General features: G+C 49.9%; 1 protein-coding gene across 1 annotated transcript in view; it reads right to left on the bottom strand.

Moving 5' to 3' along the window:
* The window catches only part of DCDC2C (doublecortin domain containing 2C), a 110,234-nt gene extending 84,858 nt beyond the window's left edge, over positions 1-25,376 (bottom strand). Inside the window, exons 1-4 of the mRNA XM_055327694.1 lie at positions 25,090-25,376; positions 17,415-17,466; positions 6,881-6,957; positions 1,946-2,074 (exon numbers count right to left, since the gene is read on the bottom strand). Of these exons, the coding sequence (XP_055183669.1) occupies positions 1,946-2,074; positions 6,881-6,957; positions 17,415-17,466; positions 25,090-25,376 (545 nt within the window). The remainder of the gene's footprint in view (positions 1-1,945; positions 2,075-6,880; positions 6,958-17,414; positions 17,467-25,089) is intronic.
* Between the last annotated feature and the right edge of the window lie 163 nt (positions 25,377-25,539).

The following is a 25,539-nucleotide window of genomic DNA, read 5'->3' as shown; positions in this document are numbered from 1 at the left end:
ACAGAATGGGAGAAGATATTTGCAAATGACGTATCAGATAAAGGGCCAGTATCTAAGATCTATAAGGAACTTATTAAACTCAACAACAAGGAAACAAACAATCCAATCATGAAATGGGCAAAGGACATGAAGAGAAATCTCACAGAGGAAGACATAGACATGGCCAACACACACATGAGGAAATGCTCCGCATCACTTGCCATCAGGGAAATACAAATCAAAACCACAATGAGATCCCACCTCACACCAGTGAGAATGGGGAACATTAACAAGACAGGAAATGACAAATGTTGGAGAGGATGCGGATAAAGGGAACCCTCTTACACTGTTGGTGGGAATGTGAACTGGTGCAGCCACTCTGGAAAACTGTGTGGAGGTTCCTCAAAGAGTTAAAAATAGACCTGCCCTATGACCCAGCAATTGCCCTGCTGGGGATTTACCCCAAAGATTCAGATGCAATGAAACGCCGGGACACCTGCACCCCGATGTTTCTAGCAGCCATGTCCACAATAGCCAAACTGTGGAAGGAGCCTCGGTGTCCATCGAAAGATGATGGATAAAGAAGATGTGGTTTATGTATACAATGGAATATTCCTCAGCCATTAGAAACAACAAATACCCACCATTTGCTTCGACGTGGATGGAACTGGAGGGTATTATGCTAAGTGAAGTAAGTCAATCGGAGAAGGACAAACATTATATGGTCTCATTCATTTGGGGAATATAAGAATAGTGAAAGGGAATAGAAGGGAAGGGAGAAGAAATGTGTGGGAAATATCAGAAAGGGACACAGAACATGAAGACTCCTAACTCTGGGAAATGAACTAGGGGTGGTGGAAGGGGAGGAGGGCGGGGGGTGGGGGGGAATGGGTGATGGGCACTGAGGGGGGCACTTGACAGGATGAGCACTGGGGGTTATTCTGTATGTTGGCAAATTGAACACCAATAAAAAGTAAATTTATTATTTAAAAAAAAAGATGATCCTTCATCCCACACCTCTTACTTTTCAACCTGGAAGGTGTGTGTCTTCCCTACGGCTCCTCAACCCACCCCCATGCAAGACGCTGGGGCTCCTCATCCCCGGCGGTGCTCCCCGCGCTGAAGCCCTAGCCTTTCCCTCTACAACCTGCTAACCCTGCTGCTCCCACTGCTCTGTCCTTCTGGTCCACCGATCCACACCAGGCCCCTGGTCTAAGATCACCAGACTGTCCCTGGATTCACTCCCACAACCAGCCATGGCCACCCTGCCTCTCCCTGTCCCTAAGGCTGTCCCTTCTCTGTCCACCCCGCCTCTCTCTATCCCCATGGCCATACCCCCACTGTCCCCTACTCCTCCCCCTATCCCCATGGCCACCTCACCTCTGTACCCCCTCTGTCTACCCCACACCACTGGACACCTCACCTCTCCCCATCCCCATGGCCATACCCCCTCTATCCACCCACCTCTCCCTGTCCCCATGTCCACCTCACCTCTGTCCCCACTCCAACCCCCCTCTATCCATCCACCTCTTCCTGTCCCCGTGGCCACCTCACCTCTGTCCCCATTCCGTTCCCCCTCTATCCACCCACCTCTTCCTGTCCCCATGGCCACCTCACCTCTGTCCCCATTCCGTCCCCTTCTATCCATCCCACCTCTCCCTGTCCCCATGGCCACCTCACCTCTGTCCCCCCCGTCTACCCCACCACTGGCCACCCCTCCTGTCCCCATCCCCATGGCCTCATTCACCAAATTCACTGCACCTAGCACATGTCAGATGTTCAATAAACTATGTTGAATGAAAAATGAAATAAACCGGTTAAAAATAAATGTGGTAAAAAGACAGGAAATACTGTCTCCCCCAAAGAATCAGACTCAGAGTTAACGATGTCGCATCGCAGGCCTTGCTGGTCCAGGCCAGACATTCCCGCGCTGGGATCGGGTCTCCCACGGGTGCCGGAGCCTTACTTTCGCACGCCTCCTAGAGGGAAGACTTTTTCCCCAATCGTGGCCAGCACGCTGTTCCATTCGGTCAGAGTGAACTTGGGTATGATAATCTTTACAGGTGGGATAAACAGTCTTCCATTTGTGAAAACACTGTAAGAATGGGGAAAAAAAAGCATTCATTACTACCTTACACTTGAGGGCGAAACACTGGAAATTCCAAGAAGGACCCCCATTACAGGACTAGGAGGGGCACGCACCACACCAGGCGGCCCTCGGACACACGGCCCGGCCCGCCGGGGACCGTCACCAAGCAGCTCGATGCTGAAGGCCCAGCGACACAGCAATACCCCAGGGAAACCTCTTTTCACAATCAAGTGCCCATGTGAACAGAACGAAACTCCACTTTTTAAATAACATGCCTCCACTGTGGTGAGTAAACTGGAAGAAAATTGTGCCCATTTGGCAAATAAAGGGGGAATTCTGACTTTAAAAATGCAGTTACTGTCCCTTCCCATGGAGTCAAGTTAGTGTCCCAGAGGAAATAACGTGCAATCCTCCGAAAAGATAATAAAACAACGGATTTCACTCGTGCAGTTTTAAGGCAGCTTCGCCGAGGTTCCAGCGGGTTTATTTTTCTTCTGTGTTGGGGGGAAGCGGGGGGTCAGCAGAGGGGAGAGACCACATGGCAAGGTTCTCCCGTTAATGAGGCTGTGCCACCTGGTCCAAGTCACCTGGCAGCAGTTTCAGACTCTTGTGACTCCTACTAAAATAATGTAAAGTACGAGCCTTGTTTCTTTAAGTCTAAAAGCAATGAATAGTATTTAACCTTAAGGAGCTCGATTTTACGATTCCAGCTTTCAATTTTTTACATTATTATTTATGGTTACTGTTGTTTTGTTTCCTGTAATGCAAGTAACTTAAAATTGGATGAATACATCTCTTTTTCTTTTTAGAGCAAATCTAAACTTGAATATGTTTATGAGAAAATACAGAGAATCTGTTTTCTTTTCTAATGCTCTGTGGTAAGGGGCTTCCAATCAATGCAGAGACCACCTCCTTCCATGGGTAAAATATTGCCCCAAAATAAACCCTAGAAAACAATGTTCTGTGCGAGTTATATCACAATGCACTTATGCGCTATCACTCCAAATAATAAATATTTGCTACCCTGTTCCATCTATTGGTTTTCCTAAGTGTTTTATTCCAAAAGTCTTTACAAACACAGATTACTAATAATGAAACAAGTGTTTAAACAAGGTCATGTTGGGTTTTCATCTAAATTTTCGAGGATATTTAACATACATGCTTATCCTGAGTGTGGGGTAATGGGCACTCTTATGAACTGAATTGTGTCCCCCCTAAACTGTGGCAGCCCCAGCAGACAGACACACAGACACATACACCAGCGCTGCTCAGAGTGTCACGATCTTCCTCAGGCGCAGCTGGTCACATAGACTGAGGAGATGCGTGGGATTAATAACCATTGACCCATTCTTTCCATTTCGCAAAATCCCATGCATGGAAATGAAACAGATTTATATGTAAAGATGTTTCCCACAGGATTATTTATAGAAACAAAAACATAAAAACAACCTCTAGGTCCAGGAACTGAGCAATGGTTAAATAAATTGTGGCCCAGCCATACAATAATCACTTATGTATCCGTTTAAAATTGTTTATGCAGAATTTATATTTACAGGGGAAATGGTCAAATATAATTAATGTCATAAAAAAATGCACAACAGGAGATACAAAGAGAACAGGAAAAGTAAGTGTCCCTCCAGCTAATAGTGGTTGTCTGAAGCGTAGCATGAGGGATTTTTATTTCACTCTTTAAGCTTTTCTAGGTTCTCACATTTATTTATAATAAGCATGCAAACATGGGGAAAGCTACCCATATGAATATTTTAATTTTAAAAGACCAAAAAAAGGGAAAGAACTGTTATCTCCAATTTATAAGTTAGGAAATCACAAGTTCAGAGGGCATGCTGGACTAAACACGTCACCCAAAGTTTGCTGGTTGAGCTGAAGAATAACTAGACCTTCTTGCTACACCAGAATTCAAGCATCAGACCGTCCGCCGGCCACCTGGCATTCCAGGCAGCTGGATGGCTGACCGACCAACCCCACTGGAACACCCAAGAACGGTTGCCCAGGAACGCAGGTGATGGAGAGGTAACAGGTGGGCAGGAGCCCCTGGCACATGGCAAAAGCCCAGCACCTTTAGATTAGAGCACATCCAAATTTTGGGAAACTATGTAGCCTTTTTTTTTTTTTTTACTTTTTTTTTTTTTTAAAAGCACAGCTTATCCATGTGTGCTCATAAGGAACCATCTCCAAAATACACTATGCGGTGAAATAAAAGGAGACTGCACAACAGTATTTGTAGGATATTATGTTTGCCAAAGTGTGTACCTGGGAGCCTGCGCTCCAAGGACCCTCCAGAAGGGTCAGCAGTGGTTGCCTCTGGGGAAGTCACTAGAGATATAGGAATATAAAGTGGGAGGAACACTTACTTTTAATGTATACCTTTTAAAACTATATATTTACCGTGGGCATGGGTTGCTCTGGTCACAAAAAATCATTGATTTTCAAAAATAACTGAAATAAGAGAAATTAAAGGCATAAAACTATATAGTCAATGTACCGCCAATGGTGCTCATTAATGTTTAATAGGAAATATTTTAAATATTCTAAGGAGGACATATTTTAAATTATTAAAATAGGAAATATTTTAATTCTTTTTTTTTAAGATTTTTATTTATTTATTCACGAGAGACACAGAGAGAGAGAGAAACAGAGACACAGGCAGAAGGAGAAGCAGGCTCCATGCAGGGAGCCCAATGTGGGACTCGATCCTGGGACTCCAGCATCACACCCTGAGCCGGAAAGCAGACGCTTAACCGCTGAGCCACCCAGGCATCCCTAATTTTTTTCAAATAGGAAATACCACATGGATCTAGGAATGGACTTCAGTCAGGTGCCTGTGATGATGATTACAATGACCCAACATGTACCAGGTTACACAGCTTGCTTAGTGGCCGAAGGACATAAATCGAGCCTCAACCTCCACTTCAAATATATATCGCCTGGACCAGCTCAATTCTGAGGAGACCCAGACAGGGGAGCATGGGGCTCTCCCTCCAAATCCAGCACATGTTCAATGAGCCACCCCAACCCCATCACCCCACCACCCCACCCATGAGGATGAGAGAAGCCTCTGGAACCCATCTTAACTATTTTGTTTGCTTGTTTTTATAGTTACAAGGTCTCCAAGCAAAAATGATCAGGTCTTTGTAGACAAGACACTGTGTTTCAATGGATATTTGGGTCCATCTAGTGGAATTTCTGACACACCAATATAATGCATGGAGTACATGCGTACATGGTCTGCATGGAGCAAGTGTAAGTGGTAATAGAAAGAAAAATGTCCATCAAAATAAGTGAGAATCACTGATGTCTTGGCTCATGCCCGGAAAAAAAAAATATATATATATATAGCTTTAGCAATATGCTTCTTTGCCAGGAAGGACCATAAGCCAATCCCGTCCTCTGAGATTTCTATACATTCTTCAGAAACAGAGGTCTTTCACAAAATTCGGAAACGCTGTGCCTCTCATCCCTTCAAACCAGCTCTTAGACCTGCAGAAGGCACAATGGAAAGGCCTAGCTGTTGACGTGTGTGCCCTGCACACGAGCAAGGAAAGGTATTTGATCGTGGAGGCTCTGAAGAGAGATGAAAGAGGCCAAATTTGGCTAATCAACAGGTCACGTTTCCCACATCCCTCCACTTCCCAGTCTGGGCTCTGAGGAGTCTATGTAGCAAGGGCTTTCCATCCAATGGGTCCCCAGCCCCCCGACGGTCAGCACAAGCATGAAGGGCACCGGGTCAGGAATATGGCAGATGCTGATGGCAGCCAGGACTGGACACCCCTGCTAGTGTCACCTGGACATGGAGAGCCCCTGCCTCTTGCTGAAATTCTGTCCTCTGGGAGAACATGGTAAAAGGGAGGGTCCTATGCCCACCTCAACACCAGAGACTTTAATCTGTAAAATATTATGGATTAAAATTAAAATATCACAATACGAGGAGGATTTGGAGAGAACTGCCATCTGGGGAGCGTCAGAGCTGGGACCGGCAGCGTGGGCCTTTTGGACAGGTCGCCAGGGAGCCCTCAGCGCACCTTGCCACGCGGCTCGGGAGTCCCGTTTTACAAGCAAGGGAGCCAGTTCAGGGAGACCAGGTGTGTGCCATTCACAAAGACAGTAAAATAAAAGTAGGATTTGAGGGATCCCTGGGTGGCTCAGCAGTTTAGCACCTGCCTTCAGCCCAGGGCATGATCCTGGAGTCCTGGGATCGAGTCCCACATGGAGCCTGTTTCTGTCTGTGTCTCTCATGAATCAATAGATAAAATCTTTAAAAAAAAAAAAAAAGGCAGAATTTGAGCCAATGATTTGTTGAGTCAAGTATGTTCTTTGTCCCAACCCCAAAACGTAAGCCAGACGGGCCCAGAACATGGCCTCCATCACTCTGGACAACTGCACACCGATCAGCACAGGAGCAGGACTCCCTGTAACCCTAGGGCTCTGCCAGCAAGAGCTCAGGGTGGGGAAGCTACTGAGTGTCCTTTCAACACCCAGCAGCTGCAACTGCTAGATTGAAACCAAATAAATAAACCCTAAGACTAAATTGTCTGCATGAAGCCCTTGCGTTTCCACCTCCATGTAACCTGTTGGACACCACGGCAATTGGATCGTTTTTCCAAAATCAGGGTTCGAGGGAAGAAAGGATATGTAGCACCTGCTGAATCATACAGGTGTCCCTGCCAGAGAGGGAGAGAAGGAGGAGGGGAGGGGGAGAGGGGTGAAGGGGTGAAGGCGAGTCCGTGTAGCTCGAACACTTATCTTTAAGGAGCTACAGCAGTCGTGATTTCTCACCCACAAGACCTTACTCACTTAACGTGTCGGGATGTACGATGAAATGTCTGCCACCTGGACGGCACAATCATATCACAATGTACCACTGGTTTGATCTGAAAAAAAGAAAAAAGCAGGCCTGAGACTTCAGTTCAAACTGGCGAACACCTGGTAAATACCAATGGCCTGCAGAGCACGGCCCCGAAACCTAAGTGAAGGCAGGGAGGCCCCAGGATGGGCTCCGGGGAGGCCGGATTCCCTGCTGGGAGCAGAACGGGACTCCCACCCAGCCAGGCCAGGTGACGGGGACGGGGATCAGTGGCTGTGGACTCCAGTGGGGGTGAAGGTCCCGTGCGCAGGTGCAGAGCACGGTGGGCTGGAGCGGTCACGGGAGGTCAGGGGAGACACACCGACCAGGGTGCTAAGGGGCGCCCAGCAGCTCATCGCCAGGCAGGTGTCGGTGGGCTCCCCAGGTATGTGGCTCGGGCAAACTGTGGGCACCAAGAACGACCAAGGTTTCTGAGTCAGGCCATGGGGGTCGAGCTAAATGTCCTGCCAGGTGGTGAGAGGGCCTCCCCGGGCTCCCCGATGCTTCTCTTCCCTTTCCTGCGACTCCAACCTAAGGGGCTGAGCCACCCCTGGGGCCTCATTCACCTTCAGCCTCACACCCACCGGGGCCTAGACGCTCCCGGGCGACAAGGATGGGAGCCCTGCCGCGGACAAGCAGAACCTCTCTTCTTCACGGTCTTCTCCTTTAAGAGAGTCCGGACAAGCAAGAGGAGGGATTGCACCCCTGGAGCACTGGGGAACAGAGCCCATGGCCCCGCGCAGCCCCGGAGCTTCTCAAGGCTTCTCCATCAGCACCCCTGAAAGTTGCCCCAGCTGTGTTCCTTCCTGTCACCCAGCCCACCCAGCTGGAGGGCTTGGGGCCTCATCACCCTCCAGCCCTCCATAGCCCAAAAGCCTCCCCGGGCACACGAGGCCCCCACATTGCCTCTCCCCGAGTGCACCCACCTCATTCCACTGCTCCACGCAGGACCCCGGCAGCACAGGGCCTTTGCTCAGACTCCTGCCAGCTCAGAGCCCGCGTACCACGCACAGCACAGCCGCTCCGTGCCAGCGCTAAACCCATTCCACCAAGCACCCTCTAATGACACCCTCTAATGAGCGGGTCGCCCAGGCCACACGCTGCTGTCCCTGTAAGGTGGCCCCGCTGCACAGTGAGCTCCTGGCTGAGATGCACGAGCCGCCCTTCCTCACACCAAGGCCACCGGAAGGCCTGACCTGGAGCCTCACCTCCCCAGAGGCCTACCTGGAGCCCCGCCCCCCAGAGCCCTGACCTGGAGCCCCGCCCCCAAGAACCCTACCTGGAGCCCCGCCCCCAGGCCTGACCTGGAGCCCTGCCCCCGGCACTGCTGCACCTGCACACCTGCTGCTGCCCCTCCCTCACCCGTCTCAGGCCCACCATGCAGCTCACAGCAGGGGACGAGTCACTCGGTACCGGAACCCTTAGCTGCAGGCCTGGGGCTGGGACTGGGGTCCAACCACGAACCCCCCCCCCACTCCTGAGCCTCATCTCTGCCCCTAGCGCTGCCTCCCTGAGCTCCTCTCCCTGCCAGGCCTGCAGCTGGGAGAGGCTCTGCCCGAGGTGGGCACTGGCGCTCAGGGCACTGCTCCAGCAGGGAGGGCAGGAGGGCAGAGGCCGACCGCCCGGGCCCACAGCTGGATCCCCCCACCCCGCTTGCCTGGACACCCTGTCTCCCCCAACCCCGCCTGCCTGACGGCCCTGTCTCCCCGCCCCCACCTGCCTGGACGCCGTGTACACCCTCACCCCACCCCGTCCTGCCTGACCGCCCTGTCTGCCCCCACTCCCTAGTCCTGCAGGGCTGCCCCGCTCACGCCCACCCAGACCACCCAGACCTGTGACGTTGGCGCAGCTCTCCCAGTTACCCCACGTGCGTTGGAGTCACCTACAAAGCTCCTTTGCCAAGAATAACACCGACCTGCGTCCTCCGGGTTCACCATGAGAGGGAGGAGCGAGCTGCACGGACCATTAACAGGGGCGACAAAGTTTGGGCATCTCCTGCTCTCCCCGGCACTGTTTTTTAAAAAGAGGAAGAGAAAGTGCCATTCTGGGTCTTCTGAGGCCCCGAGGAGGCAGCGGGCCCACCGGGCGGAGTGGAGAAGGATCAGAAGGACGAGTCACGGCGAGGTGACCGAGGAGAAGGCCCGTCCAGCACCTGCTACGGCTTGAACCACCGAGTCAGGAGGGAGGGCTGCCTGAGAGGCCCGGGCGGCAGAGCAGGCCACAGGCAGCCGCAGGTGGGACGAGGGCACGTGGACCCTGCAGCCCAGGCCTCACGTCCAGCCCGCCTCGCCCTGCCCCTGCCCGCGCGAGCCTGCGGGACCGATGGAGCCCTGAGCTGAGTCCAGTCCTGTCTGCAGGGGGGACGACACAGCTCCCAGGGGCCTGTGAGATAACAGGAGACGCGCGACACCACACCTGCCCCGTAGTGATAACTCCCCAAGCAGTGAACCCGAGTCTCCCCACACATCAGAGATGCAGAGATGGAGATGGCGGGACGGAGAGAGACACAGAGAGATGGCAGGACAGAGAGAGATGCAGAGGGATGGTGGGATGGAGAGAGGTAGTGGGACGGAGAGAGACAGCCCCTGGGCATCTGCATCTCACTGAGGCCCCAAGAGAATGCTGGTCTGACCCACAGCCAGCTGCTCGTCCCCCCACTTCCCCATCTCTGAAAGCGGCCCCAGCCCGACCCATTTGCTCCACCCCAGAACGTGGGGGACACTGGGGAGTCCTTGCTCCCTTACAGCCCGCAGCTAAACCATTAGCATGTCTCCGCCCACCCCCCCCCCCCCCCCCGAGCCGTACCCCCCACGGCGCTCGCCCTCCCTGCCTCTACCGTGCCGGCCAGGCGGCTGTCCTCGCATCCCACCCTCGCCCCCTCCCCACGCGGGGCAGAGCCGCCCTTGGACACAGCAGTCGGCGTGGTCACCCTATGGCTCAGCCCCTGTGGTGGCGATGGCCACTAGCCCACGACGCCCCCTCCCCTCCCGGCCTCCCCACACCACAGCCCCGCACGCACTCCTGCAGCTCTTGAACATCAAGACCTTGAGCCTGGAACGTTCTCTCTCTTTGCACACCTCGCTCTTCCCTGCACGAGGAAGTCACTTTGGAAGCAGCTCCTCAGAGAGGCCCTCCCGGACCAGTCACGCCCTAGATTCGTTTCCACCACAGCATTTAACACAGTCTTAATGTTTGTGCTTATTTATTTACCTATTATCGATTCCTCCTTACAGGCTGCAAGCCTCCTGAGAAGCAGAGCTCTCGACTGTCACGTGGGACAAAGGACCCCCGGAGCCCGAAGAGCGAGCGGCCCACAGGAGGAGTTGGAGAAGGACGTCGTGACTGTGAATGAATAGACGCTGTCACGGCAAGTGATAAACAGCCCTGCTCCTCCAGGAAGAATCCAGAAAACGCAAGGTCATTGGAGACCTAGAGCCATGTCACACCATCTAGATTATATCCACCTGCCTGCTGATAGCAGCACCATCAAAGCCTCGAGCATCAATAGCTACCATCAATTTACTGACCTAGTTTAAAAACAAAACAACAGAAGTTATTAGCTGCAAAATTCTATTAAGGTACAACTACCCTAAGAAACAGCTTTCTGCTTCATCGCCTCAAATTATGGAAACAATGAGCTAATTGGTTTTTTATGTGTTAATGATTCATTAACCCTGCTATCACCTGCCTAATTAAATAACCCCAGCAATTAAATACATGATTCTGGATTTTTTTTTCCTCTGAACTGCATATAATCCCCTAAGAAAGCTCATGTGGCTTTCTGTAACTGTCTGGCGGGGATGACAGCTTCAGAGATCGTGTCACCCATCTGCCCCGAGAGGCTGAAGGGCTCAGTGGGCTTTGCGGCTCCTTAACCAACTGTCCGAGGTAATTAAACCAAATCCACACCGACGCCAGAAGACCCTCCAGGTTACCGCAGGTGTATTTCCGGCTCTGGCTTACTGAGGCCTGCTCCGCGGCAGGAGTTGCATCCACACCTCACCCTCAAAATAACCAGGCCAAACACCTGCGTGTAAACAACCCGAGCTGCTAAGAACCTTCACCAAGAACACACCGTCGCGAAGCGTCCTGGCCGTAATAAGCCATCAAAAAAAATATTTTATCATAGATTTTAGCAAACTGGGGATTTGAACCTCTGCCAGCGGGGCACTTAGGAGGCTGTGTCCTGAGTCTGAGTCATCCTCGATTCGGGCACTGGCTCCATCACCTTCGATTTTGATAACCTTGAACGGGCTGTGCACCTGTGTCCTCGCGTGCGAATGCAGACGAAAGTGGTGCCTGTCGTGTAAGGTCTGCTTTCAGGATGTGTGACAGGAGATGAGAAGGTGCAATTGTGGGGCGCTCAGCAAAACGCCAGGAATGCGTTAGGAGCTCAGCTGGGAGCAGCTGTGGCGGTGGGGTGGTGGTGGCGGCTGTTATTGCTGTTAGCCTCCCAAGTCTCTGCTCTTGGCACCTCATCCAGCTGCTCCGACTACCCTCAGTGAACATCCTCACAGCCTGTTTGAGGTGCAAGACCTCAAACAAAAAAGACCCAAGAGAGTCTAGCACCAAGAAAAGACCCCGTCATGTACCCACATCAGGGGGAGAGTCTCATAATTAGTGAACGGTGCTCATCAGGGTCTGGAGCGTGTGCTGTGCAAGCTGGAGTAACAGAGAAGCCCCTACACCACTTGACAAGTGGCCCTTTGCTTAGCCTAAGGGCCCAAACAGATATACTTGTAAAGGGACACACAATGGCCACAGGTCACAGAAACCCCACGGAAGATACAGTGGGCTCTCCTTTGCTCATTCTGTCCATTATGGAAAAGGTCACCCTGGGCCACCTCCGAAGGCACTTCAGTTCTCGTTCTGAGATCCTCTGAGTCCAAAACAGACAAAAACCAAAAAATCAGCTTAAACTCTTTCCAGAAACTTCCAAGAATCATCATAGGTTAGCCATTCTGGAGCAGCGAGGTACGGGGTGGAAAGGCAAGCAGGTGGGGAATCACGCTTCCCCCACCCTGGCACCATTGCCTGCAGAAATGTGGCAAATCTGGGCAAGCCCTCCCCCGGCTTTTACCATGTGGGCGCTAGAGGGGGAGACCAGGCAGCTGTGTCTAAGACACGGGGGGACTCAGTCGGTGAAGCGTCTGCCTTCAGCTCATGAGCCCGGGGTCCTGGGATGGAGTGTCAGGCTCCCTGCTCAATGGGGAGTCTGCTTCTCCCTCTCCCCTCCCCCCTGCTCACACTCTCTCTATCTCTCACTCTCTCAATCTTAAATAAATAAAATCTTTTCTAAAAATAAAACATGGCTGGAGAAATAGGTTCTTGGCCTTCTTGGTCATGATGATGATGAATTTTTATTTCCCATTTTTTGGAAAAGAGGGGTTTTTTTTTTTACATTCAATAAAACAGAAGAATCATGACTAGGGTTTTATAATTGCCTCAGCTGATACCATGTACCTTGTAGAGTTCTATCATGATTCTAAAAGTTCGGATTGCCCCCCCACCGGCATGTGGAGAGGGCCACAGGGAAGCCGCCCAGACCTCCCTGGGGGTTTCTCCATGACGATGGCACAGGAGGGCAGGTCCCTGTCTGGGTTCCCGTGTGCCCTCCAGACTGCGGCTGCGCTGGGTGATCATGAGCCTTGAGTGGAAGTCGCAGAGCTAGAGGAGCAGAAGGGCTGAGGATGGGCCAGGCTGGCATTCCCAGGTCTCTGGGGAGGCCTGGAGACCAGCCACTGGCCTGGAATCAGTCAGGTAGTTCAGAGCAGCTGACGCGAGAGCTCCTGCCCCGACGACAGCCCCCGCTCTGCAGCGGAACAACGACAACAGCAACCACTGTCCACTGAGCTCCTAACTCACCTGGGGCCTCTTGCTAGGCAGCGGGCCGTGGGTTGCCTCATCTTGTGTTACTCTTACCAAGAGCAACAGTGTTTCCCACCTAACTACTCCTATATTTCAAATCCTACTGGTTTGATGATTTATTTCTTCATGTTGTAAGATGCTTTATCTTCTCCAAACTATTTTGAACTGCCGGCTGCTCCTCGTACACCAGCATCTCTCTTGCCCACTCTCCTCATCCCACCTCGGCAACCTCAGGCCTCTTCTTCAAACAGAGGGGGCCACAATATGCAAAGCAAGCAATCACCCAGCGAGCATCTGTGGGGTAAGCTCAACATTTAGAGAACATCCTTCAATGACTCCTTTTGGAAAAAATAAAATAGTAACACGTGAGACCAACCACTCCGACGGGCCTGGTGTCAACCGTCTACATCACTATAGAGTCTCAAATGATGGCGTATGAATAAAATAAACAAAAAGGAAGAAAGAAGAGGGAGACTAAGGGGGTGGAGGATTAGGAAAACTGCAAACAGAAGCAGAGAAGAAAAGAACGAAAGCAGAGTGAGCACAGGACAGCACATTTATACTTCACCAGTATCCCCAGGGTCAGAGGTGGTTAAGTCTGCTCCTATGTTCACAACATGGGTTAGAAGAAATAATGAAGCTGCTGACAAATGCCAGCCAACGGAGGAGGAAGTAACCCGCATCAGCTTCCACTGTGAGGCTGGGAAAAGCAGTTCTACCCAGCAGTCGGCGGTCAGGGGAGGAGGAGGCAAGCAAGCAGGTCAACGCAGCTTGGTGGGCCCCAGCTCACACCAAGCCAGTCACTCCCCTCCTCCGCCTGACATGACAACAGAAATCTCCATCGTAACTGGAGGGAATGATGCTGAGTGAAGTCAATCAGAGAAGGACAAACAGTATACGGTCTTATTCATTTGGGGAATATACAAAATAGTGAAAGGGAATAAAGGGGAAAAGAGAGAAAATGAGTGGGAAATATCAGTGAGGGAGACAGCACATGAGAGACTCCTAACTCTGGGAAACAAACAAGGGGTAGTGGAAAGGGAAGTGAGTGGGGGGTGGGGGTGACTGGGTGATGGGCACTGAGGGGGGCACTTGATGGGATGAGCACTGGGTAATATGCTATATGTTGGCAAATTGAAAAATTTTTTTAAATCTCCATTGTTGAGCCAAGACACTGTCTCCACAGTATCTCTGACAAAAATGCAAATGCATCACATGGCAGAGAAAGAAAGCCACTCCCTCCTGTGACAAAGACACAGAAACCATCCATGAAGGCCTGAGCCCTGGGAGGGAAGGGCACTTGGGGGGAGCATGAGAGGAGAGCGATGGCTCAGAAAGGAAGTGAGGGTGCAAGGAAGTCACCCCACACAGAAGCATGGCTCCCTACCCAACAACACAGGAGAAAGTTCAGAGCAGAACCAATGAAATAGAAAGCAGAGCGAAGAAACTGAGAAAACCAATCGTTGGTTCTTCAAGATTGTTAAGATTGATAAAACTATAGACAGTATCACCCGGACAACGGAGAGAAGACACAAATGACCAGGAATGGTAGGCATGAGGGAGGTCACATCATGGGATCCCACAGATGTTTACATGATAAAAGAACACTATAAACAATTTCATGGGGCACCTGGGGGCTCAGTCAGTAAAGCTCCAGCTCTTGGTTTCAGCTCAGGTCATGATCTCAGGGTCATGGGATGGAGCTCCGCATGCAGCTCCACATTCAGCAAGGAGCCTGCTTCTCCCTCTCTCTCTCTCTCTCTGCCCCTCCTCCTGCTCCCACATGCCCACTCTCCATCTTTCTCTCTCAAATAGATAAATAAATCTTTTAAAAAATAAAAGGGAAATGACTTCATGCTAATAAATTCAACAACTAAAATGAAATGGACAAGTCAAAAGAGACAAACTAGCAAAGTTCACTCAAGAAGAAACAGACAACCCTAGGAGCCCTATACCCAGTGCAGCAGCTGGATTTGTAGTTAAAAACTACAAAGACTACCTTCCCACAAAGACAACTCCAGGCCCAGTTGGCTCCACTGATAACGTCTATCAAACATTTAAGGAAGAAATGATACCAAAACTAGAGAGAGACATTACAAGAATAAAAAGCTACAGACCAGCATCCCTCTACGGAACATAGACGCAAAAATTCCAAACAAAGGTTAGCAAATAAAACCCAACAATGCATAAAAAGGGCAGTATTTCACGAGTGGGGTCTGTCTCAGGAATGCAAGGTTGGCTTAATATGTGAAAATCAATCATGTATTCATAATATTAACAAACAAAAAATGAAAAGCCACATGATCATGCCAGCAGACACAGAAGAAGGCCTGCCAATTCTAATTTAAATCTGAATCCTACATCCCACGCTCAGGCCTGACCCAGCCACAGTGGGCACCATGTTTTATCTTGTCTGCCCTCAGCCTTCTCCTCCTCCCTGCTCTTCCAGGGCTGGGCTGGAGGGCATGGGAAGGACAGTGTCTACTGTGATTGGAGCCGCTGCAGCTGACTTCCTTAGCAGGTGTCCAATGTGGCAGGTGTCCAATCAATAAAAGACTAGTCTTTTAGCTCATTATTATATTATCCCCAGAATTATGGGTATGGCCCCCAAGAAACACAAAGACATGGTGTATTAAGTAATAGTAAGTAATCGATATGGGGGCACCCAGGTGGCTCAGTCAGTTAAGTGTATGCCTTCAGCTCAGGTCCTGGGATCAAGCCCCACATCAGGCTCCCTGCTCAGTGGGGAGTCTGCTTCTCCCTCTCCTCCCTGATTATGCTATCTTGGTCACACTCTCTCTCTCTCTCTCTCTCTCTCTCTCTCTCTCCCTCTCTCTCTCTCTCAAATAAATTTTAAAAATATTGTTTTAAAAAAGTAATCAGAGATGACCAAAGGGGGGTAAGGTAAGTAGTTTAGGTGAGCAGTAGAGAATAGCAAGAGAGAGACGTCCACCGGTATGACCTACAAACCTCAGCCCTGTGACTCTGGCCCTCCATCTTCGTATGGGACAGAAGGGCCCAGATCTTAATTTCAGGCTATCTTTAGGGTCCACTCATGGGAACAGATTTCTTGGACCAAATCTTCCTTCAGTCAAAGCTCATTCGAGGTTGGCTACACCACAGATACACGTCCCTGAAAATACTACACTCCCACCAAGACAGAATTTACATATCCAACAACAATAACACAATCTGCTTTCAGTGACTTCTCCCACCACTCGTGCTCTCTCTGACTCTCACTCTCTCTCTCTCTCTCAAATCAATAGATAAAATCTGAAGAAGAAGAAGAAGAAGAAGAAGAAGAAGAGGAGGAGGAGGAGGAGGAGGAGGAGGATCACACACCACCTCCCACCCTCTTTATTCAGGTGGCCCTGAACTTCTGTCACTGCTAGGAGTGTTTCTTGTTGGAAAGTTGCCCACTGCCCCGGCAAGTCACAGTTTAGGGTGGGTACATGACAAATATGACTTGATTCATCACGTGCCTTGCAATGCAGACCCTAAGGAAACAGCTCAATGCTTCTGAGGGCTCTTGCTTGAGACCTGTGCTGGAGCTCCTAGGCTGCCCTTTACTGGACCTCGGGCGCAGATTCCAGGGCACACAGAAGCCCTGCTTCTTTAAACTGCGGAGGGAGGGATCCCTGGGTGGCGCAGCGGTTTAGTGCCTGCCTTTGGCCCAGGGCGCGATCCTGGAGACCCAGGATCGAATCCCACGTCGGGCTCCCGGTGCATGGAGCCTGCATCTCCTTCTCTCTCTGCCTGTGCCTCTGCCTCTCTCTCTCTCTGTGTGTGTGACTATCATGAATAGATTAAAAAAAAAAAAAAAGATAAACTGCGGAGGGAGGGGACCAGCATGGATGTCTTCCTGGTACATGATACATGTCTCACCATGCAGCCGTCACACCAGTTCACGGAGCAGAAAATTCAAAATACCAAAACTACCACTGAGAGAAGCAAATACTCTTGAAATCTCACCTCTGAATACCCAACAAAATGACAAGTCTATGTTTAAAAAAAAATAAAAACCATATTACATCCTAAATATCAACAGGATATCTTGCTTAAAACCTAGCAATTTCTGTTGCTTATTTTAAAAAGTGGATCTCTTTTATACTTATTAAATGGAATTTTTTTTTTTTTTGCTAAGAATCAGGTGATGTGAACAGAGTGATGGAAAGCTCCACCCTATAGACCTTTCAAAAGTCTGTCAAGCACAACAATGTCGAGAACTGGGGCAAATCATTAAATTTAGCATGATAATTAGCTTCAACTTTAAGTGATGTAACTTAAAATAGCCTTTCCTGACGCCTGTCTATCCAAATCTCCCCAAAACAAAAGTGAAGACTTTCAATAAATAATTGCACAAGTGTGTCTCAAAGATGACGGTCTTCCTAACCACGGTCTTAGAGTATTTTTACTGACTTCCATCATATTACGAAGTGCTTTGATGAGTATGACAAGCTTGTACAATGGATTCAGGCTTTGAGAGCAGCATGCCCCTATGGGCATCGCCTACAAAATGCTGATTTTGTACAACTGACATGATTCAATACTGACACTAGACATTTTCCCAGGTCACCCCATTTATCCCATCTTTGATAATTAGCAGTGAATACTTACTTCCTTCAACTTTCTCATCTTTGTAGGTTTTCTGGGCACTATATGAATATAACTGCAAAAGAAGAAAGAAAAACCTAATTAGAAGGTAAGTATCTAAGTGGAAGACGGGAGCCTCTTCAAGAGAGGACTCCTTTTTGGCATTCCCATACGCGACTCCACAGCAACTTAAAACTAGAGTCAAGAGGAGCATGTGGGATGTTGACACCCAACAGCAAGGTCACCGCAGGACCATGTCACACAGCAGCTGCCATTGGCACCACCCACGGGAAACTGCCTCCTGAGTGACACTCTTTCCTTCCCATATCCTTAATAATCCAAAAGGAACTGTATCAATCATCTCATTCAACCTCCTTATTTACCAGGTCACCAAAGGGCCCAGAAGTGAGCTCACCCAGCATCCCTCCTGTGCAGCTCATCACCTGCACCACCACCACCCCCCATCACACAGAATTATATCATTGTCCCCATTCTTCCAAAAGTGAACACCAAGAAGAGTCACCAGCATAACACCTATGTGAGAACTTCCAGAGAGCTCTCCATATGCCTCAAAAATAGGACACATATTTTTTCATGATAATAAACACCTTAATTTTAATTATATCTTTCAAAGTCTCTTTCTGATTTAAAAAAAAAATTACATATCTGAGATTGGTGTTGTTGTCAACAGTTTTAGCAATATTCAGACAGGTATGGACCAAGAGTTGGCAGCTGGAAGGAAAAGGGAATTAAGTATTCAGTCGAGTCAAGAGTCACGAGCCAGATGCCTACAGAGGCCCGGCAGGTAATGACGATGCTTACACAGGGCAGCATTAGGATGCTGGGACTGTGGTGAGTGCAAGCCCACTTCCCATCTGAGCTGAGCAGAGCTCATTGCTCCAGGACGCTGTTTTCACATGGAAATGCAGACAACTAAAAACACTGTCCTTTTGAACAATCAAATCCTCTATTTTTTTTCAATAAAACTAAAATGTCGTGCTATTACATGAACACCCTTGCTATAAAACGTCCCAGCCAACTCACAGCTTTGAAACCCATGGGACCCAATCTACACGTGGCCGCCCCAGATCTCTGGCTTACCACCGCTGCTTGCAGCCTCCTCTGAGCTCTGCTTCCAGTTTTCACCCTCCAAATTCCATGTTTGACTATGAACACTAATCCCCAAATGGGACAACTTATTCTATCATTAAGTGGAAACAAAAAGTAAAAATAAGTGCCTGGGGCACCTGGGTGGTGCAGTCAGTGGGTGTCCAACAATTGGTTTTGGCTTGAGTGGTGATCTCAGGGTCATGGGATCAAGCCCCACATGGGGCTCCATGCTCTTCGTAGAGCCTGCTTGGGACTCCCTCCCCTCTACCCCTCCCACTCATGCTCACTCTCTCCCTCTCCCTCTGTCTCTAAAATAAATCAATCTTTTTTTGAAAAGTAAAAATAAATGCAGAAAAACTAAGGCATAAAAAATCCTACAAAAGCACAAATGCTGTCTATTGTTTCGAAGCTGGATTCCAAAGAACACACAAATACCACAGAAACAGAGAACAGATAATTCCTCAGAGGTGCAGTGAACTGGAATCATCAGGCTGGTGCTCGGAGAAGGCTATGGTGGGGCGTGGGTTTCCTTGGGGCTGGAGAGAGGGGAGCAGGCCTTTGAGCAGAGACTGGACATTACTGTGCAATATCCCTCCTTGCTGCTTCCAGAGAAAAATGAAAGGAAGAAGCCGCCTATTAGGATCCAGCCAGGCATTCACTAAATTTTAACAGCACCACATTGGCTATGAACTAACCCCATGTTATCGATGAGGACATGGGCCCTCAGCAAGGTCATTTAATTGGCTAAATGCTGAGATAGGAACATCCAGGGTTCAATTCAGCCCAGGTCTCTGTCCCTGAGTCCACATTTTTGATACTCTTTTCCTGCAGGGTACAAGCGGGAGGCAGGGAGACAGGAGTAATGTTTGGGTGCGGGCGAACTATGACAGTGTGATTTAAGGCTCTTTCATTTCAAATCTCAACAGCAAACTCATATGGCAAACAGGAAATTTTTGGTATAATCCAAATCCTATGGCGTCTCCTCCGAACACGTGCATGGACACGCACACACACACACACACACACACACACGTGCACACACACACAATGCCCTGATTTACATTGTTTTTGTGAATATGGCTTTCTCCACAAAAGAAACCATGAATTCTAGGTTTTACTAGACTTTTTTTAATGCAATTACTAGCCTATGATATTTTGTTTTATAGAAGGAAAACTTATGTTCTTCACCTCAAATTAATTCATTCCAGAAAATGTAGGAACTGTTTGAATAATGACTGGATTCTATACAGATTTTCAATGTACCATTCTGCAGTCATTATTATGCTCAGAGCCCCAGGATGGCTAATACATCATCAGATTTCACCGCAAAGTTCATTGGCTGGTGGCACAATTAGAAGATTATTTGCTGGAGAAAATTAATTTTAACTGCTCAGTGGCTCGGTAATTATAGAATACACATTCCAACAAGTGCTAGCTTACTGATACCAGCAGAAATCAAGCCAAAATATTTGTCAGAGCTTTATTCACCAAAATCTGGATTCTGATTTCATAGTTCATTGATCTAAAAAGTAGTGAAGAAAATGAAATTTAAATGTGTCTCCGTGATGAACTTCACGTGCAAACAGCATCCACCTACGTACAGCACTGAAGGTATATGGATAATGGCAGGGAATCAAGGCCACCACAGGAGAACCCCATCTGCCCTCCCCACCCCCCGTTGGCCAACTGGACCACACTGCCTCCCTCATGGAAAACACTAATGACAACCATTAAGAGATTTGGAAAGAGAAATGCCTCAAAGTCTCAATATTTCGGCCACATGTCCAAAGCTTTTCTTTTCTTTTTTTTTTTCCAAAGCATTTCAAATAAACTATGAGTTTCCCTACCAAATCAGGGATCTAATAGAGCCTATTAGAAAACGCCTCGACCCGCAGGACAGAGGAAAGAGGAAAATGTATTGAGCATGTTGCAGGCATGTTGGCCCGTGCTTCTCAAGCTTCCTTCCTCATCAGCTCACACATAAAACACACACTGATTTGACAAGGAGATGGGGGGGGGATTAATTACTTTTCATTATACATGCATTGAAAAGGATTTTAAAATCAATTTTTGTAGCAACATGTTCTCCTACCCGAATACTGGATTCTGGTAGGAAATCAGAATTCAGCATACGCAGTATCTAAGTCCGCTTGGGCTATGGTAGCAAAGACACCAGACCACGTGGCTTCAACAGCAGACATCAGGGTGCCAGAGTGGTTCGGTTCCGGCGAGGGCCCTCTTCCTGGTTCAGGGATGGCTGCCTTCCTGCTGTCTCCTCACCTGGCAGCAAGGGCAGCAAGCTCTCTGGGGTCCCTTTTACAAGGACACTAATCCCATTCATGGCCCGATCACTGTCATGACCCATTCACCTCCCAAAGGCCCCACCTCCTAACACCCACACTGAAGATTAGGTTTCAACATGAATTTGCAGAGGAAATTCATATAACCAACCTGAAAAAAATCATCACAAAATCAGACATCTCTATGGATACGTTCTTGCAGGCAGTTCCCACACACAAGATTATCATTGTAATGAACTTGACTCTAAAATGTCACGGCATTAGTCCAATACCTCTCAGCAACTCGGATGTCTGTGGATTAAGATTTTCCTTCAAAATCAACAGGATGTTAAATATGCATCTTTGCAGATGCCATTAAGAATTCAGATCACAAGCCAGCTTGCTCACAAAATTACACTATCTGGTGGTCCCGAAAATCTCACGTTACTAACTGAATCGGAGTGCTCTGAGGCTGGCAGTATTGGCATCACACAGATGAGCACAGATGCCCTCTCCAAAGAACCTCACCTTTGCCTCAGTCCTGGACGAATTTCCTCAGGTAAAATCCATATAAAAGGAATCACTTACAGGCAGAAAGTAAACTAACAAGGAGATCACTATCTCAACTGAGAGAAAACAACAAAAATAACAGAAACCGGGTTCCAACACAGCCACAGGAGGACAACATTTCAATAAAAGGCAAGCCTGGAAGTACATGCAAGACTGAGAAACTCGAAAGAGTGACGTACGTGATTTGAAAAAGAATGAGGTAGAATTTTTTGAAATGAAAAAGTAAGTAAATTTGAAACTCAGTGAACTGGTTTGATGGCATCTTACACACAGCAGAAAAATTAGCCAAAAGACTGATGTGTACAAAGTACCTAAAGAACAGCACAAAGATAAAAGAGAGAAATTCGGGACAGAGAGGAAGATGCCTGGAGCTTAGCATCAGTGAGAAAGGCCGATCCACGTTGACTCTGAGGCAGGAAACACAGAGAGAAGACGAGGCATCCTCTGAAGACACAGTGGCTGATGAGTCACCACACCGGACTCCAGAGGGTTCGATCAATCTGCACTTGGACGTATCGCTTAAACCACAGTACAGAGGTCAAAAAATATATTTTTTAAAACAGAAAAGATAAAATATTACTTTCAAATAAGTAAATTATGAGAACTGATTTCTTATCTGCAATCTTGAAGTTAGAAGTCAATAGAAAAGTACCTTCTGGGGCACTTAGATGGCTCAGTCCATTAAGCGTCCAACTCTTGGTTTTGGCTCAGGTCATGACCTTAGAGTGGTGAGATCAAACCCCACGTTGGGCTCCACGCTCAGCAGGCAGTCTACTTGCGATTCTCTCTCTCTCCCTCTGCCACTCCCCTAGCTCGTTCTCTCTGTCTCTCTCTCAAATAATATCTTTAAAAAAGAAAAAGAAAAGAAAAGAAAAAAAATACCTTCTGTGGACTGAAGGACACTGTCATCCACAGGAATCAGACATCTATAAAAACGTATATGAAGAAGGAGGGAGACAAGGCTTCCACCCCTCGGAACCATGGACTAAGTAACTCTGATCCACCTGTCCACTAAAAACTAATAAAATTGAACAAAATGAAAACATTTACTTGAAACATAAGACACCTCACAAGGATAATGAGGAATTACTGGGCCAAGATCCAGGAAATAAAGGAATTCCAAACATGTGGGCCCAATACCTGGCGTCCCTTCATCCCAGAGCTTTCTCTTCAACTGTGGACAGATGGCTGAGAGGTTGAACCGTGTCCCTGACAGGCTCTGTGGCCAGCAGCCAGAAGCACTTGCTCAGGGCACACGAGCGCTGGGGCTCCTTGTGAACTACCTTTCTCTGTGAACTGGGACCCGAGGGGGGGGCCATCTTGTCTTCAAGTCTTCAGGATGGCCCAAGTGATCTTACATTCTAAAGGTGTATTAAGGTGATCAAGAACCGTTGATGACAGCTATCTGGCCCAAATACACAAAAAATCAACTTTGGCCAAAGACATATCACCCTAGGCCTCAAATTATTTCCCCAAATAAGTTTTGAAAGTACTGCCCAGCACACAGAGATAACTAGGCAGACAGAGAAGACGGCATGACAGAGAAACAGCAGCAACAACACACACACTGTAGCATCAGCTGGGCTCCGTCCCAGATCCCCGGTGCTAAGGAGAGCCAGCTGCTAAGTCACCTACGGAGGGGCTCCCACAGCAAGAATGAAGCTTCCGGCCTCGGCCCTGGGAGCGAACCTGGAAGCACCCACCCCAGTCAGGCCTTCAGATGATGGTGGCCAGCATGCTGATTACAACCTCAGGGGACTCTCTGAGCCAGAGCCACTCAGCTAAGCTGGTCTTGAATTCCTGATCACAGAAACTGTAAGATAATAAAGCTGTTTTGAGCCAAAACGCTTGGGGTGGTTGGTTATACCACGGTAGATCACGAATGCACCCCCCTGGAGAGAGTCTTACCCACGTGGACCAGCAGCCACGCAAAAGAACGTCTGCAACGCTGTCCTTATTTATTTCAGCATAAAATTTAGAACAACCCAAGTCAACCATCAACAGATTGGACAAGTGAACTGGTACTTTAGTCAATCAAAGAACGCATGTCAGTAAAAGTGAATGACCTACCGCTACACACTATTGACACGGATGAACTTCACAGCCTACTATCGGGTGAAAAAGCAACCAGCAGAGAACTGTATACGATTTGATCGCATTTACATAAAGTACACAAACGTGAAACATTGAAAAATCTGTCCTTTGAGGATTGATTATCATGAAAGGATGATTCAGTGGCCAAACTAGTGGTGGTCACCTGTGGGAAAAGGATGGGGACGGAGGTGGCAGGTTTTCAAATCCAGTCATGCCTTCTCTTGCTCCAGAGTGGTGTTTACACAGTTTTACTTAAACCATAAACTATAAAGCGCTCCCAGCCTCTACAGCACCCCAACTCTGCACCACCGGAAGAGGTGAACAACAGGTACTTGTTGGAGAACCGCAAGCTTGAACTTTGGGTTTTGAAGACATTTGTATAATGACAGTTGCTAAGAAAGTTTAGAAATAAAGGAGATTACTCTCGAGAAGAAAAGTATGAGTCTAAAGGGAACTACGCTGTGTTCCTCCATATGCAATGAGATCTGAAGGGGATTGTAGTGCCAGGGTCGGGCTAAGCCAAAGAGAATCAAACTGACATTTTGAGTGGACACCATCCAGTACAACTAACAAGTTGAGTACGGCCGACCGATTTCCATCAGGACTTTCTGCAGTGGCCCCGGCATTTACACACGGCCACCTGCCAGGGACAGCTAACATCCCTCCAGCTGGCTGTCTTGATCTCAACAGCAGATACGTTTGCTCTCCGCAGATATTCAAGGCCTGTACTGTTGCCAGCACCGCACGATGTGTCGGGATTCTGGAGATGACGGCCCAGCCTAGCAGGGGACGCGCCTGGAGGCCCATGATCACACTGCGTTCCTGCGGCCAGGCCAGGCCAGGACAGCAGCACAGCAGCCTGGGGCAGCCACTTGGGGGTGACCCAGGTGGGAGTCCCGACTTCCAGCCTGCTTCCCCAGCTCTGCGTATGGCTAACTCCCTTTCTCCCCCCAGATCTTTGAGCCAAAATTGCCTTTCCAGAGAGGCCTGCCCTCATGGCCACTGCCCGCCCACTCCTCTTCCCCAGGCCCTTTCTGATGCTAACACAGGTGCTGCCGGCAGGTGGACCCCAGCCCTCACCGCGGCCCACCAGGAGGAGCCGGCTGTGTGCACAGGAGTGCTGTCCGCTGGGGAGTCACCAGGTACAGAAGGTGACAGGTGTGCCTCACGCTACTGCGCTCTAGCCAGGTCACTGCACGGAGGATGACAGGTGCGCCACCCACACTCCACGGGTCAGGCTCAGGGAGGGCAACAGGTGCGCCCCACGGTCACCCGGGTCAATGCGCACCGAGAGGAGGGCGACAGGTGCGCCCCCACGCTCGCGCCCTCGCGGGGTCAGCACGCACCGAGGGCGGCAGGTGGGCCCCGCGGCCACCGGGGCAGCGCGCACCGAGGGCGGGGCGGCAGGTGCACCCCCACGCTCGCGCCCTCGCGGGGTCAGCGCGCACCGAGGGCGGCAGGTGCGCCCCCGCGGCCCCCGGGGCAGCGCGCACCGAGGGCGGGGCGGCAGGTGCGCCCCGCGGCCACCGGGTCACTGCGCACCAAGGGCAAGGCGGCAGGTGCGCCCCCGCGGCCCCCGGGTCAGCGCGCACCGAGGCGGGGCGGCAGGTGCGCCGCAGAGGGCGCCGGGGGAGGGCCGCACTCACTCGAGCTTCTTGAAGGGCTCGCGGCCTGCCGCCACGTACTTGCCGCCCGCCTGCAGCGCCTGCAGCTCCAGCACCCGGTGCCCGCGCGTGGGCGTGAACAGGCGCCGCACCCCGAACGGCACCTCCACCTGCTCGGTCAGCTGGTCCAGCAGCGCCTCGAAAGTGGCCGCGCGGCGCCGCGACAGCACGCACCTCCGGCCCGCGAAGAAGGCGTCCCCGTTGCGGTACACCACGATGGCCTTGGCGGGCGCGCTGTCCACCAGCGCCGGCGGCCCGCGCCACCCCATGGCCCCGCCGCCCGGGTCACCCGCCGCCGCCACCGCCACCGCCCGCGCTCCAGCCCCCGGGCAGCCAGGCGTGCGCGCCACGCCTGCCATTGTGACCACCCCCGGCCTGCAGCGGTGGGGGGGAGGGGGCGGGCGTCTGAGAGCCTAGGGAGGGGAGGGACAG

The sequence above is a fragment of the Nyctereutes procyonoides genome, unplaced genomic scaffold (assembly GCF_905146905.1).
Source record: "Nyctereutes procyonoides isolate TBG_1078 unplaced genomic scaffold, NYPRO_anot_genome, whole genome shotgun sequence".
Classification (NCBI taxonomy): domain Eukaryota; kingdom Metazoa; phylum Chordata; class Mammalia; order Carnivora; family Canidae; genus Nyctereutes; species Nyctereutes procyonoides.
Note: the sequence above shows the minus strand (reverse complement) of the source record. Positions and strands in the feature narration are given on the sequence as shown.